Genomic DNA, 16,823 nt, shown 5'->3' with positions numbered 1-16,823 from the left:
TCATTTCAATGGAAAAAGATGATTTGAGATATGAATGTTTTGAGTTCCAAGCATGGCCATGAAATTAAACTCAAATTTCAAGGCACTACTATGATGCTGGGTCACGATGCAATGACAGAGATACACTTGTCCTTAGTGGACTGTCACATGGTTATTATAAATGACAACAATTACATATTGCGGTTTCAGTGTACCAAAAACAAATGCAAATTCATCTTGATCCTTGCCTGCATGATGGCCACTTTCATCTCACTGCAGCACTTCATCCTCTCTGATCACAACCAGACTGAGACTGATGAGACAAGAATGCCCTTGATGGGCTTTGTCTCATGGCCCACTCAGCCTCTTTATGGTGGCATGAAGAGGGGGGTGGGGGGGGCAAACCGGGACAGCAAGCTTGTTAGATGATCAATTTTCTCATCACCACCACCTGACTTGAGTCTGGATCGAAGCTTAAAGAACGACGTCACTCACCAGACACAAACACGCATATTTTTGCTTTTCACTCACGATCCCGTGACAAATGCAGTTGAACGCAGTCGTGATGGCAAGGCAAGACAAGCGTGCACTGACTGCGCATGGTGAGTAGGGAAGCCAGTGACAGCCTGACCTGGGGCGGGGTCCTCTGTCACCACGGCAACAGCTCTCAGGGACATATGCCTCCCTGCTGCATCCCGCCCATGTCATCAATTGATCTGATGACAGAGTTGGAATACGATTGGTGGAGACAACTCTGCCATTCTCTTGTCCCTTCCTCTTTTCTGTGTGTGTGTGTGTGTGTGTGTGTGTGTTTTACTCTGTGTTCCAGGTGTACGACTGCCAAACCGACAGAAGGCGTTGCTGACATTGCTAGTAGTGCTCCATTTGGCACACACATTGTATTTTTAACAGTCATACTGTGTATTCCTTTGCCGATGTAAAAATGATCGACACTTTTCAACAACCGCTCAAAATCTTTATAGTCCCTGCAAATAATATGAAGCAAATCCTTCCAGATATCTTACGGTGTTTACTTCGTTTTGAGCATTGGGGTGACTTAAGCAGGCGTTGGGCGTCACTTCCTGCCAACTGTTGTCATTGTAATGCGGGCATGTCACTGAGCAAGTCTGCAGAGGTGCCAATTAGCATGTAAGATCACGCATAGACACATTTTTACCATTTCCTCTGGCTTAACCTCTTTTTTTATCCGCCCCTCTTCAACATGTATCTCTTTATTCATCTCTTTCACTCTCTCGTCATATCAACTAGTTTTTCTTCTGCAGTTTCAACTCTAAAAATACACTTTGAAGGCATTTCCTTTTATACCTCGTGCCCCTCCGCCCCGCTCGCCATCTGTGAAATATACAGGACCTCATAAAGCACTGAGGCATCTTTAGAGAAGGAATAGTTGCCCCCAGTGATGATCCAGCGAGCAAAAGCTTCTATCAACACAAATATCGTAGTGTGAGTCAGGGGTTAACACTGAGAGAACGTGCTTTATGTCTCACTAACGCATGCAGGAATATAAACATCTACAAAATGGTTTAATTAGGCAGGGATTTTCCCTGCATGAGTCACATATAAATCCTTCAACGAAACAAGTTTTATTTCAGATGAAGTCGCCCACAATGGCAACTGGCCTTTCTTGTAAAAAAAAAAAAAGGCTTGTTAACATCTTTTAGTCTTTTCATTTCTTGCTTTGACGTTTTGTTCTTGCCATTCGTTAGTTTTAAAACGTGTGCATATTTAGCTTCAAACTGTGCATTTTTATCCCGGATCTCTTAATTCTTATTGTCAAGAGTCATTGAGTACCATTAAAAAGCTCTTTCAAATATAGTAAAATTGATTATTATTTATTATTCTTACCCTCCAAAATAAGTGCTAGTTAGTACAATTAAAATTCAACACTTTGCATGCTTTTTTAAATTTGCGAAAACTAAGTACATGATGGAAGGATATATTCATTTCATAGCTTCCATTAATAATTTACATTTTTCAAAATAACCACCGTCTCATATTTCATATTTCCACTAGTTGCAACTTTTCAGTACATTAAATTAAATATAGGAATACGTCTCTGTCTATGGCCCCCCCCAAAAAAAAAACATGGCAGTCAATTAAATATCATGTACGTGCGCGCTTGTTTAAGAGACTCTGCACCTAATTACTAGCTCACTGTCAGCCCTGTCTGCTCGCCTAATATCACCAGCGTAGTCATTTGGTATATAATGAGGCTGTGCACCTCTTGTGACATGCATACGTGTACTGGAATGGAGGGAGAGGCGGGAGATAGAACATTCACATGGCGACGATTCTGTAACTCCTGTTCCCGCATTGACCATTTGGCCAAAGATCTAGCAAGCCTCTTCGTAGAAATGAATGTTCATAAAAGAAGACCTGGATGATCATATCATGTCAAAGTCCCCCAAATAGTTGATTAACTCAAACCCACGCTGTGCAAAAATGTCTTGCCGTATTTCTGCCAGGTAACGGCCAGAATGTAGCCCACCAATACGGCAGTTAATTACATTTCACGTGCAAGCGGATGCAAACGCAAATATGCACACAGTGAACGCCTCGGTCTTCTGGGCGGAAACGTTCCAGGCTTACCAGAAATAAATGAATATATGCTATATAGAGAGACCGAATTATTTTGGTAATAGTTTTACCATCCCGATATGCCTGAAACAGATTTAAACGTGATAAAACGTACTTAATAAACACATCACTAAACACGCACAAATTCTGAGCATAAAATGGACCGTATGTACAGTTTTGTCGGAGAGGGTCTGTGTTTTCATATGAGCCTGAAAGAGACGGGGGCTTACAGGGTTAGCATGCGGGATGAAGGTTCTTTTAACGTTCAATGAACGGTTGAAAAGTGCATCTGCAACTCTCCTTTCCCACACGCAAGGTTATGATAGGAAGCATAGTTTACGATCAAATTCAATTATGAAAAAAAATATATATAATATATAGATCAATGCTATGTTAAAAATATTATATTTTAAAATAAAATTACCCAAATTCAGCCCTTCTTCTCCGGTCCCTATTTTGAAGAAAACATTGACTGTATATCAACATGGACTGATATGAAATACTTTTATTGTGAAACAATTTTCAACCACCTCACCCAGCCCTAATACATCAATTAATTGATATTTAATCTTTCACACAGAAAATCAAGGCCAATATGCATTCCGAGTATAACAAATACAAAATGCAGATTCAAATTAAAACAAAGCTTTTGGATGGAAGGATTTAGGCAAATCATGTGCGCAAGAGGATTCTTAATAAGTGCTGCTGATCTATATGCATAGCAAGTCTGATTACAACACACGTCAACCCTTGGAAGAGCCTCTGTGGTTTTACTCCTTTCCCCCGTTTGTGCCCGTGCACATTCGAATAATCCATTAACAACTGCTTGTCTCACTGTGTTTTAATTCAGGTTCTAATTCTGGACCGACAGTAACTTCTCCTCATGCCATGTCAATTGATCAACAGGCTACAGCGAGCCTCGCCGCCCTCCTCATTGTCATCTGCCCTCCAACCTCGCATCCTTCCTCTCTCCTGCAGCGACAAGAGCATCCTTGAGCCCAAGCCTCAATTGGATTCATCAATAATGGAAGATGCCGGAATCATATAGAATTCTCTAAGAACGCAGCCAGATTCTCATCACACTTTATTCAAACTGTTGAATATTTCATTCGTGTGCGCAAATATGCGTGTGTGTGTGTGTGTTTATCCATGAGGTCAATATGCTTCTTCATTAGGCACCTTCTTTGATACCAGAAAGCTCACCTTCTCATTGCTACTATGGTCTAATGCACAGGTGTCAAAATCAAGGCCCGGGGGCCAGATCTGGCCCACCACATTTATGTGGCCCGCAAAAGCAAATCAAGCATGCCAAGTTCCATGATGCTTGCTAAAGGTCTTCAGGGAACCTCATATTTAGGTTTTTGCAATGTGGAACAAAGGAAGAGAAGAACAGGAATGCCAGAGCCCGCGTCGCATTGACTCACCCACTGAGCACCACAATGAAATCCATGACGTTCCACCCATTCCGAAGGTAGGAGCCTTTATGGAATACGAAGCCCAGGGCGATGATCTTGATTCCCGCCTCCAAACAGAACATTCCAATGAAGTAAGGCTCAGTCTTCTCCTATTGATGCAAAGAAGCGGAAGAGTTTTAATCAACATCACAATCTTAAAGTGTCGTTGAATGTTTACATTATGCCTCACCAGTCTCTTTGACATTGGTGTTTTGTCCTCTCCGGGTAGGTGTTGCTCGAGAGCCAGGACGATACAGTTGGCGATGATGGTGGCGAGGATCATGTACTCAAATGGAGTGACGGGAGGAAGTTAAGGAACCATTGCTGGCTCGTTTTGGAAAAGCGTATTCATTTAAGGCAGGCAACAAAACATGGTCAGTAAATAAATGAGATCCAGTACAAGAGCGGTATCTAAAACGATGCCTAAAATGAACTAGAATGGTTTACCGTCCGACCCAGTTGATTGAACAAGTCATCAAGTGTCGGGTGATACAGTCCCACTCCAGTCCAGCAGGAGCAGTAATGTGCGCTAAAATATTTTTTCTTGACAGTTTTATCTCGGAATGTAGTGGGTACTTGCCCCACTTTAATATCAATCCCAAGGCTTCAGAACTTTGAGGCACGTGTTCTTACGACGAGGTCTCCTTTACTGCCCATCGAAATCTACAAGGACAGTCATAAACATACAGCAAAATGAATACCTCCGACTGTGTAAATTAAAATTGAATACAAGGTGTTTTTTTGTCAAGGCAAAATGTACAGTATAGGCTCTTATTTTGTGAACGTGTACCGAACATTGTATGCAGTGAGTGTCTGAGACCTGGTCACTTCCCGTGCCTGCATTCAGGCGTGTGTAACTGGTAAACCACACGTTTCATACCACACTCAGCTCAGATGTCACGCCCCAATTATTCCTTGCTCCCTTCAGATACCGACTGCTAATGTAGTAAGTCACATTGGCACCGCTATTACAAAGTCATTATTGTAAGCTAGCGACAGTAAGGCTGTTATGGTACTGTGCCTCGGTAGAATATATAAAAGAGAACAATGAACCAGCCTCGTTATGAACCCACTCATGTTGAGACCTTAATTTGAGCTGCAAAACATTGATGTTGTGTCCCTCAAACTTCACACTCTGTAGAAGAGGCAGAAGCAAGGAATGAAGAAAGGCGGCATCAACGAGATAATAGGGATGGAAAGTCAGACGAGAAAGTGATCGGGACGGAGGAGATAGGCTGATGCTTGCGAAACGAGCGAGTGAGGAGGAGGAGGAGGAGAAGTGGGAGGCAATGAGACCAAATTAGGCTGACACCGGACAGATCAATATCGCTCGGCTGGTGATACCCAGGGGGTTTACTCGGGGGCATTTGAGCAGTGAGAGGCTGAACACAAAAAGAGCCAATACAAATGTTAACACCCGGCAGCTCTCACTTGAACCTGGGGCTGCTCGGTACATTACATTGTAGCTCAGGGGGGGCTGCAACACATTTGCGAGGCCATCAGCGAGCAGCAGACAAGAAAAAAAGTCTTCATGACATAATAGCCGCATCAGCATGAGGTGCTGTCTTTTTTTTCTTTTTTATCTCACACCGATAAGATAAATGCTACCTTCGTGTCCTTAAACAGCAGTCAACAGGAGGGAGCGACGGAGAGAGATGTAATGGAGGGAGGAAGTAAGGGGGGGGGACCAAGATAGAAGGAGGTATCCACGGCAACAGGTTTATCTTAGAGCCAAAAATCAATGCCCCGAGGTGCTTACTGGGGCAGTGCAGTGTCTTTTATTTTTATTTTTCTTTGATTTCATTTTAAAAAAAGTCATAAATATGAAAAGGGTCGATTAGAATGACAAAGAAAAAGCATGGGACTTTCCAAGTATATTCTATGAAACCCTGTGATGATTCAGTCTCTCCAAGGACAGAATGCTTTGTTCTGTTTTGAAAAATTAATTTTTGTTCCCACTTTTTTTGTCCTGTTAGGTTTTTTTTCAATCTGTTCCTGATCCTGCAACACCAAGTGAGTTTCTCAGGTTAATAACTTACTCAACAAAGTTGTTGGCTTTCTGCTCATCCACCCGCCCAGCTGGGGGACCCTTCAGCCCACCGTGGCGGTTTCCTGTGACATCACCATGGAAGCTTTCTTCTGTGATTACATGTAGAGTTTTAATCAATTAATCAACAAAATGGGATAGAAAAAACGGCATCTCGAGGCCAAAGGTGTCCCCAATCATGTTTTTTTAAAAGGGAAAATTGAGTTTTTTTAAATTACATTTTACAAATGGAGGTCTACCATGACATTAATTTGACATGTTATTTTTTTTTCAACAAATACAACCCCCCCCCCCCCCCCATTAAAATTGTCATGAGAACGAAATCTGTTATCATTAGTGGTCCAGCAAGAGATGAGCCAAAATGACAACTGGCTCATTTCAATCAGAAGGTACACACACATTTCAGCCAGACTAAAAAATATGGGGTGTAATGTGTACTACAGTATTTTGACGATAGCCTCGATTTGTTTGTGAGAAACTGTTTTAAATTGTGAAAACAAAATGCATGTTTCCTTTGTAAACCTAAACGTTTTACATTGTGCCGAGATTAGAAAAACATTTACAGTGCGTTGAAGTTTAAGAAACTCAACAATGAAACACTCCATTCTTCCCTGAGTGCTGCGGTCTCACATCTTGTGCAGATTCATCAGTCGCCCGGCTCATGAGTGATTGTGTGAGTCACACTGATGAACGCGCAGTGCAACAATTCCTCAAAACACGCATGTAAAAATAGACACAGGGACGGGCCGCAGAGACGGGCCGCGATGACGGGTGCAACCGTCAATATGCCAAAGCTCCAGCTGGCATCCACACACGGAGATTCTTAAGGTGAAAGTAGAGAGGGAATTGATGGCTTCTGAGCCACGCGGAGTGGAAACAATGGAAATGTAAAGAGGCGGACAACAACTTTCAGCTAATGATAGTGAGGCTGAGCTATTGAAAAAGAGCGTGACATTAAGAATGATTGCAACTTAAACGATGTAGCATTAACTATATTTGACACAGTCATCCCCCTCCGGCGCATCACCTTCACACATCAGCGGGTTGCTTCTGAGAATCAATTTGGAAGATAAATGCCGTCACCCATCAGTCAGACAGCTCTGTAAGTCAAAGTCAACCCTTCCGTAAATTCTCGCCAATAAAAAAAAAAAGGGGAAACATCTTTAGAGTAACAGGAAGATCTAACTTTAATTTGCTCTGTTATAGATGGACAAATTTAGATTTTGGTCATAGGAAAAATGGAAATAGAGCAAATTTACAGAATTTACTGGATTTAGGAAACACACTTTGGATGTCATTGTCTCCCCAATAATAGACGATGAGACCGACTCATGAAAGAGAAAGAGGCACAGTACTTCCATGGTTCACCACTAGATGGCGGCACATTTTTTGGGAAACACTAAAATTGACAGAAGAAGAATAAAAACAGAAAGTGATTCAAATCAGCCTAGTTTTTGCTGTCTCGTTCTCTTTCATCCGGCAACTTTATCGCTCAGGGAAAGCGGCAGCTGTAGGGTTATGTGTGAAATGGGAAAATCAGTTTCTTGGTTTGGAAAACAATCCTATTTGTTAACTTTAAGGGAAGCGGATTACTGTCGTTAAATGGCCTTGTGATACTTCAATGCTAACACTTAATTGTGTGCAGAAAGAAGATTACTAGAGATTTGTTTGTCTTTGTTTTGAGTGTAGTCCAAAAATTTTTAGTTGTTATGTTTTGGATGAAATTGAATGATTATAACATTAGCTAGACCTTAAAACCTTTTCTGCAATGACTTTATATCAAAATATAGACAAAGCACAATATGTCTGCGGTGTTTATGGGATGTGATATGACAGGATTCAACTCTTTTGTGTGGGCGGGGGGGGGGGCGTATGAGACATTTCATCAAATTTTGTAGTATTTCACACTATTCTGTATATTCACATGAGAATACATTAAGTTAACTCTGCGCTTCAATAAACAAAAATGGACTAATTTGTCACACTGAACATCATAAAACAGCAAACCTATATGCTTACATTTGTGGAAAATAATGCGATGAATAATGACAAGTATCAATGATTTTAAGGTGAAGCCTCTCAATGGGGTACTTCCTACTTGAGGGAGACCCAGGGGGGATCAAAAAGGAGGAGCAGCTGTCAGTTTTCACTCAGTCTTCAATGCTAAATTCATCCCGGGTGTTTGGTTAGAGCTACTTCCTCTCAGCATTACCACCAACATCAGACAGATAAGCCGCCATGAATCAGTCCTTGCCCACAGACAGATCTGTTCTCATATGCCTTATTATGCTGAATAAAACAAGCCATGAAATTATGTTCACTCCTAATCGAGAAAAAAAAAAAGATCGGAAGATGTCACTCATTCATTTCAAGGAACACTATTTAACTTTGGACCAACGCTAACATGCGTCGATCCCGTAGGGGTCCGTATATTATCACCAAGCCAATATTGGCCATCATCATTGCTCTCGAGGGCGATCTGAGTCTCATGTGTAGCAAAGATGGAGCTTCAGTAAATTGGGAGCAAAAAGGTGCGCTCCTTCTTCTTTGGATTTTGCTAATTACTGTAACGCAAAAGGAGGTGTAGCCTCTCCAAGGGTGTAGAAGAGTGTAAGGAAAGCAGTAGAGTAAGTAAGCAAGCAATGTATTTGAAATCTATTAGCTAACCGTATAATATAGTGAGTGACGACTTCTCAATGGTATATGGCACAGCGATCAGATATCGTTCCATATAATTCTTCTTAGGATCTGTTCATGGTGCACAGGAAAGCTCATTAGATGAAACAGGACACTCCCTCCCGGGTAGCACATGAACCCGCACGTTGGTCAGTCTGCTTGTCTGTCACTACAGCGTATACAACACTTTGATTTAAAGCGAAATTGTATCGTGAGGATGGCACAAATACTTTCATTGGTTGATAAAACAAACGAGTTAAATTCAAAATCACTTTCCTCATTGCCTGTTGATTAATATACATTTGAACTCTGTTTTTAAACATGCCGATGAAAGGGGAAATTCAGAAGAAACAACAATGGATGACAGTTCACAACAGAATGCTTTTTTTTTAAGCCAGTAGTGGGCCATTCAGTTATACACAAGGCTGCTGTTTTGAGCATAACAATAGCGGACAAAAGGCCACACCTGGCCCGGACACCTGGCGAGCTGCACCAGAAACACACACACGCGACGCACACCAATCCCCATTAGCATGTGATCACAGATGGAATAATAATGTTGCTTCAAGGGTAGTAAAAAGTAATAAATACACACCAATATAAAATGTAATAATACTTTGCTCTCCAAAGGAGTGGCTGTGTGTTTGAGGTATTGTATATAACTCGTAAAGCAAGCGCTGTAGAGCTGTGAAGGATTTAGTTTCACTGAGTCACTATGCACACAATGGAAGCATCCACCCAGCAGAATCAGAATGGCACCACCCATTTGACCATTGGAAAGAGGAAGAAGCCTGCTAATGTACACAAATACATCAGCTTGATAGATATCGTAGAGAGACAGACCGAGACAGACCGACAAATAGATGCTTTCCTAATCCCGGAAGTAATTCTTGTGGGTTGTATTTGCAGTGGTGAAGAACTGACCAGTGGAGATTTGTTCGTACTATTTCAGAGTATTTTGCTCCCTCACGTTCAATTACTAAATAACGTGAACACATTTTTACGACAATGATGCAGTGTAATTCGACCAGCCTAAAACACGTGTTTTACAATAAAGTCATTGAGAGATCTTCTGACACTAGAATAAACTTCTGATCGTATGTGGGTTTGAAAGTCACTTCATATTTTAGTGGTGAAGAAGTTCTTCCTATAAATGTAAAATCCTTGGGTGGGCTGAAGCCTATTCCCGCTGACTTTTGTGAGGGTGGAGGAGGAAGCGTGGAGACATAAACATTGACTTTACATAATTCCATATCTTAGAAACAGAAAAACATGGCACGTCAATATACCATGTTGGCAAAGGGGAATCTATAATTTGGTGTGATTTTAGGTTAAAAAAAACACAAACAAAAATCGTGCATTTTTATAGGTCAAGAGTTGCAAATTTCCTGGTTTGCTTGCAAAAAAGAGAAAAAGATTCATTTCCCAGCCAATGCCAGTCCCAAGCCCACAAAAAAACAAAAAACTGTCAAACAAATGGTGTGAGTGACTCAATGTGGCGTAACCAGTCTAGGCAGTTCCCCATCTCTACCCTAAAATCAGCTGGGATAAGCTCCAGCTCACCCACTATGGTGAGCGTAGCTAAAATAAAAAATAGATCAATGGTAACAGAACACCATCCGCAATATATTTAAGTTTTTTTCATATGGCACATTGTGATTATGTCATTGTGTATGTAAACTCCTTAAGTTCACTTCCTCAACTAATACGACCTACACCGCCGCAATCATACAACCACAGTGAGTATTCTTATATTAGTGCAGGCTACATCTCTAAAAGTGAGCATCATTATGTTTAAGAAGTCTGTTTGGTTCCAATAGTGGATTCCACCACAGCGTGTAAGGTACCTAATAAAGTGGCCGGTGTGATCGATCGTCCACGCTATCCATGGTGCTGAATTTTACGCGTTGCTTTGCGTCATCTCTTGTCCACACTTTTAATCAGTTATTTAATACAGCAGTTAACATATTGTTCGATATATCGCGCTAAAAATGCGCATTAATATGTTTGACAAGCCTGGTCACTTTGGGTCAAAGTGGATCCCATCAGAGTGTGCGTGTGGGTACCAAGTGTCTGTGCAATACCGGTGCTGAATCTCGCGCATGGTTTGTGTTGTCTCTTGGACCAGTTTGTAGTAGTCAATGATTTTGTTCGGATATTTGTCGCGCTTTAAAAGCAGCATAAAAGGATATGGCCACTCAGTGATTTTCTTGGCGTACTTGCGGACCTCGTTGTCCTCCCCAAAGATGAAGAGAGACCTGTTGACGGTGAAGCAGTTCTCCCGGACGGGGATTCGGTTGTACAAGGCCATGGCGCGGGCACGCTGCGCTTTGGTCATCTTGAAGGCTGCGGGGGACACGCCACCTGTGGACGCGGTCGCCCCATCGCGGCTCCTGTTGCGCTCCGAGCCGCCGTCGCCGGTGCTCAACAAGACCGGAACGTCGTCACCGAAGCGGGCCATTCTGTCCAGGCAAAGAAGAAGACGAAGGACGAGGAAGAAGCAGGCAATGAGGGAGGGATGAGTCGGATCGAGGTGATTAAAAAGGGCGCGGTGCTGCGCTCGATTGCTGTCCGTGACCAATCAGTTCATTATTAGTTTCCGCTAAGAAGACATGAAACCCTCTTCAGCTTTGTCTTTTCGTGCGGTCAAAAGAGAAAAAATAAAAGCAGCAAGTTGACCACACCACTTTCCACTGCTGTGCGTAAAACCAAAACGTATCCTACGCACGCGCCTTAAAAATCCGTAAGAAGCGGCAACAGGTCACATCGAGTTGAAGATATTTGAACTACTCCGGCAATTTCAGTGAAGGGCGCTTCGTTCCTCGTGCCCGAAATGCACTGGAAGAGAAATAAACTTTGGCATTTCTCCCCCAAAATAGGCGAGACGAAATGCATTGGCAGGGAGGTAAGCCGCCTCTCCTCCACTCTTTCCACGCATACAAAAAAAAAAAAAATCAGGAGACGGGACCTACACGACGTGTCTTCATGCAAATTACCATCACGCCCCCTTTCCCTGGTCCAAATGCACTTTGGCTTAGCAACGAATATGCAAACAATTACTGTTCATGAAGACCCAATGCAAAAGACACTTTGGATGTTGCATAATAACGTGAGGAGGTTGTTTGATTTTTCACACCACATTAATACATGAGACCACAATAAGAGACCACAGTAAGCCAAATGTCAAAAATACATTTTGACATTTGACATACAATAAATAAAATTAAACCAAGATGTGACTATAGCAAATATATTAAATTCCATTCTGCACGGTGAATGCAGCTCGCATATCAGGGAATGAATCACTTGCTATTACTTCCTTAACAATGAGAATGACGGCATCAATTGTGTCAATTTACAGGAAGGCCAGAGCCGGAATCGAACCCTGCGCCTGTGCACTCTGAGACCGACGTGATAACCAGTCGATCACAGTGCCACCCCAATGGTAATATTTGATTCATATAACATCATACATAAAAAGGAAAAAAAAACATTCAGCTTTGATTGAGGAATGAAATCATAACGTAGGCCACAGTAATCCCCAGCCATTAATGGTACACTATTTGTGATCCTCCATTATTTGTTGAAAAACGTACCCATTTGTGTTTTGTGCTCTTTGAAACACCTAAAGATGCCACAAGATGGCAGATCTAAATAGGAAAGTAGTACATTTTGTCGGAGGGCGTATTTTAACGGTTACTACAGTGGACAGCCTAGCATGTTATCAGGTTATAGGTTATCATCATTGGTGTAGCATCAGCAAAAAACTAAAAATAAAAAATTATATGTTTTATTGTATTCATATATTTTATTGACAATAAAATATAACTTCCTGTATCTGTCATCGCTTATGTCTCACGATTCACGTCAGTACATGCAGAGAAGACACAGGTGGCTAATTTCAGAGTTGCTGTGGCCTCTTCCTCGTTCGCACACCAACATTCAAAATGGAATATGACTTTTTCCTCGCAGGTAGATGAGAGGAACACCATCCACAACAGGTCCCCCGGGATGCAAGTGTAATTGAAATGAGAGTAAAGGATCGCGCTACATTGTCCCCATGTCAGGCTGAGAGTGTGCAGCACTCGCAGCTTTTTTTGGTTGAAAGGTGAAGAGGTTATTATGGTAATTAAGTGTTGCCGGCGGGAATGATTAAGGACTATGCAGGATGTCTACATCCTGGGGAAATTGGCAATGAGCAAAGCATCTGTAGCCTCTTCCATGCATATTGATTGTTGGAGTCGATTTTTTTTCTACCTCATGCTTTAATAAATTAGCCTTTTCTGACAACTAAATGGGACTTTGGTGTGTTTAAGCTGTTGTGTCATACACTACGAAATTTTGGATGTAATCATATCAATTTGAATAGATGTGAGGTCGTGAAAATTCCGTTTCCCTGCCACAAATTAATATTTCATTCTGCAACCATGCTCATACACACTCACACAAAATCTTTTCTGAAAACAGTTTGGGTTATTTTTGACCCAACTGTTTTTGGACTTTACTAAATGTACACATGAATATGTGCGGGCTTCACCGAATATTTTCTGAAATACAATTCACAACAAAATAAGATTTTTATTTGTATTTTTGTTTTGTTTTGCAATCAGTTGCCCACAACCGTGACAGGTACTCTGGAAAACAAGTAAAGGAATAAAACTATGTGATTGTTAAAGAAACTGCAGGTTTTGTCACTTGTATAGTTTAACAGGTAGGAAGGGGTTTTACACAAAGTTGTGACGTCAAAGAAGGAATGTATCTGCGTGTGTTTGTGTGGTGTCAACACATGTTCATCTGCGTGATGACAAGCATGGATGAGGCTGACGCTGTGCAGATAAGCAGAACATTTTGTTTATATATATATATATATATATATATATATATATATATATATATATATATATATATATATATATATATATATATATACACACACATATGTATTTTAAAACAACTGATGGCCACCTAGCACAAATGTCACTCCATCGTTGCATCTGACAATGTCTTTTAAATGTTTTAACCTTAGTGCTAATTATTTCTTGCCTGGTTTGAACTTGGTCAGTTTTTTATAAAATGGCACTTTCAGGTAAGGCTAATCGGGATGTTTTTTTTTAGCTTCACATTGTATCAAACCCGCTGTCAAAGTAGTTTCCATAGCGACGACACAGGGGAAAGGTGCAAAATAGGTATCCTCGTTCCACATTTCATGAGAATATATTGCGATACAAGGCAACTTGCATGCTTCGATACACAGTTCAGTAATTTTATTCATTCCTGAATGTATCTTTATCAAACAAATTATCAATAGGCTACATTGCAACACCTGATTAAATAGTTAATTTGTTTGAACACTCACCAAACACTTTATAAGGTACATCTGGAAATCTAATACATTTCGGCAGACACGTTAATCAGCAATGATCAGTTTTAATATGATTTGAGATATTATTTTTCCTCCACTGTCCTTTGATCTTGCTACTCGTGAACAATAGTGTTCCAAATGTATCTCTGTGTGAGTGGTCAATTAAAATAGTAGATGATTTACATTATTACCTCCCTAACAGCTTCAATCATCATGGAGCATTAAAGGAATATTATTTCATGCATCGGGTGTTGGAGCTCATTAGACTACGCAGGTGGCCAACCTTTAGAAGAGGAGCCTCATTCATTTTTGATCATATCTAACACGGTGTTCAGATGTGGCACACTGGCCAACTGGTTAGCACAACATGCTGGTTCAAATCTTTGACCTAATGCTATAAATAAAGCCAGCATTAACTCTGTCCCTTTTGGACCCACCGCTGCAGCTATTTCACCTGATTTGGGTTACTTTCAAAACAGCACTTTTAAGTGTGTGCACTTGTAGGCTACAATCTAAATGAAATTGATGCAAAGATAGATAAAATACAGCATTTTAATCTGCATCGCAAAAGTAAACAAAGGTCAGTTGCTTGAAATGGAGTCAAGCAACCTGTTAAAATTTCACACAGGGGTCAAATACACAAAGCAAATCCTAAAAATCCACTTGAGGTTTGAACAAAGTAGCAGTGAGTCACAAGAGCATGTCTGCTATTCTTTGTTTTGCTAATTCAGATATTGGTTTCACTTATTATGAGCTCCAGCTCTCCTTGTCAGCAACTCTCCAAAGAATACATGATTGAATTTTTTCTCCCCCCTCCTTGCGTCAAACTGAGTAAATCTGCTCCTACTCCTCAGACAAATATTGGTAGCAGCACGGGAGACGACATTTTCTGAAATGTGTATTTCCTTCTGCTTTGTACTCCTCAATTTAGAAAAAAAATGTGGCTTTGTTAACTTTGCCTCATACAGTACATCAGTTAAAACTTGGCTTTCCAAAGCCACATTCATTTGTCGGTGACTATACGAGTCCTTGAATTTTTCTGACACACCTTGCAAACAATGATGAAATAAATAATGTCAACCATTTTTTAAATTAGGACTCCTATTGCATATAGCGGTCAATACAAAGCTTCTTGTACTTTGGTTTGATTACATCAAAAGATTTATAGTGAACATATAGACATAGTGAAGGTAAAGTGAAGGTTTGTGAGCATTTGGAATCGTAAAAGATATGAAATGATGTGATGGAAAATGACAAAAATAAATATGGACTTTAACGGTTCAACGCAAACATGGTGAAGCGGCATTTCACTGTTATGCCGCGTGCAAGTGGAATAAACAATGGAAGTGAAGTCAGTTTCGAGTGTAAATGCTCTTGAATCCAGATGAAAAACTATGCATCCAACCCATGCCTTTGATTAAGGTCTTTTAAGCACATTTTTTAATCAATGTCACTGGACTGTCTTGATCATCATCAAGAATTTTATCTTTACTGTCTTTAAGTCTTTTTTAAAGTGTTTGTATTCTGTCAGTCTTTGTTCATTTAGTCATTTTGGAAAGCTGCTTTTGTTTCTCTGCTTTGCTTTTGAAGATCTTGAGCGGGTTTGTATGTAAATGATTCTAGGTTTTGCGAAGCACACCGAGTTGCCTTGTGTATGAAATCCGATATATAAATAAAGCTGCCATTCCTTGGCTTGCTTTAAAACTCAGTACTACCACCAGATTATTCATAATACATTTAAACCTATTTCAGACAGAGCAGTGCCATTATTTTCTATAGCTGGAGCCTACTCCAGGTACAGTAGCTAGCTTTAGCGAAGAGCAGGAAAAGGTGACCAAGTTACAAATGCATTTCAGCTCTCAAGTTGCAATGTAAAACAATTTGTGTTATTTGTCACTGAAGATACTGTAAAGTTTTCAAAAAAGATTAGCCGTACTTCTCATGGTTTTAGATACCAAACACTTTAAGAGAATTGTGATCCAATGTAAAACAAAAATACAATATAAATTGTCCTGCAGATGCAGCCAACGGGAACGGTGGCAGACAAAAAAAAAACTAAGGATTATAAATTGATTTTGATTTTGTTTCCACACCTTGAGCCGAATAGAATGAAAAAGGAAAAACATCATCTGCTGAAACTAGGTGCCAATACTTCTCACATCATATATTTTTAATACTATTCTCCCACAAACCCCCAAACATACCGTCTTTAAAATGGCAACATCTGTCATTTGGACGAACGGTTATCCACCATGAAAAGTTCCGTCCAAAACGTGGCCAAAATTGGACGGTGAAGTGACGAAGCTTGGCCAAACACAAGAGCGCAGTCGGGCTACAAAAGGCAGACCTATTGATGTGGCCACATGAAGGAGCTAAAGGTGGTGCTTGGGGGGACTGGACTATATTTAGCTTCATTGAGATGGTAATGGTTGGAACATGAGAGGATCTTGCATATGCAGCTTTGCTTCAGAGTGACATCATAAACTTCGAGGGATGGTGGGAACATTTATCTATTTGGCTTCATTTGTTTACGTATACACTTGCACTCTTCATTGTTAATTTCTTTGTTTATTAACCTCTTCTATACTTGCCCCTCTATTTCCCCATTTTTCTACCCACCTCAGAATCCTGCTTCTTATTGTTGTCTTCCTCCTCCGAGTTTCCTAGCAACACAACTGACTTGCCCTCTCTTCCAAGCCCCGTGAAT

The 16,823-nt window shown here is 40.7% G+C and overlaps 2 protein-coding genes across 10 annotated transcripts in view; both read right to left on the bottom strand.

Moving 5' to 3' along the window:
* The window catches only part of LOC127605360 (voltage-dependent R-type calcium channel subunit alpha-1E-like), a 54,974-nt gene extending 50,353 nt beyond the window's left edge, over window positions 1-4,621 (bottom strand). For 3 of the 9 annotated variants that reach the window (XM_052072788.1, XM_052072787.1, XM_052072790.1), the window contains exons 1-2: window positions 4,222-4,617; window positions 4,002-4,141 (exon numbers count right to left, since the gene is read on the bottom strand). In XM_052072788.1, the coding sequence (XP_051928748.1) occupies window positions 4,002-4,141; window positions 4,222-4,314 (233 nt within the window). In that variant the 5' untranslated portion in view covers window positions 4,315-4,617. Of the gene's footprint in view, window positions 1-4,001; window positions 4,142-4,221 lie in introns of all 9 variants that reach the window. The other 6 variants (XM_052072789.1, XM_052072793.1, XM_052072791.1 and 3 more) reach the window with 4 other exon arrangements.
* Window positions 4,622-6,394: 1,773 nt separating this feature from the next.
* Window positions 6,395-16,823, bottom strand: part of LOC127605403 (uncharacterized) — a 33,951-nt gene continuing 23,522 nt past the window's right edge. The window contains exon 4 of the mRNA XM_052072892.1: window positions 6,395-11,216. Within this exon, the coding sequence (XP_051928852.1) occupies window positions 10,775-11,216 (442 nt within the window). The 3' untranslated portion in view covers window positions 6,395-10,774. The remainder of the gene's footprint in view (window positions 11,217-16,823) is intronic.

This window comes from Hippocampus zosterae, chromosome 8 (assembly GCF_025434085.1).
Source record: "Hippocampus zosterae strain Florida chromosome 8, ASM2543408v3, whole genome shotgun sequence".
Lineage (NCBI taxonomy): Eukaryota > Metazoa > Chordata > Actinopteri > Syngnathiformes > Syngnathidae > Hippocampus > Hippocampus zosterae.
The sequence above is the reverse complement of the archived record's forward strand: the minus strand, read 5'-3'. Positions and strand labels throughout refer to the sequence as shown.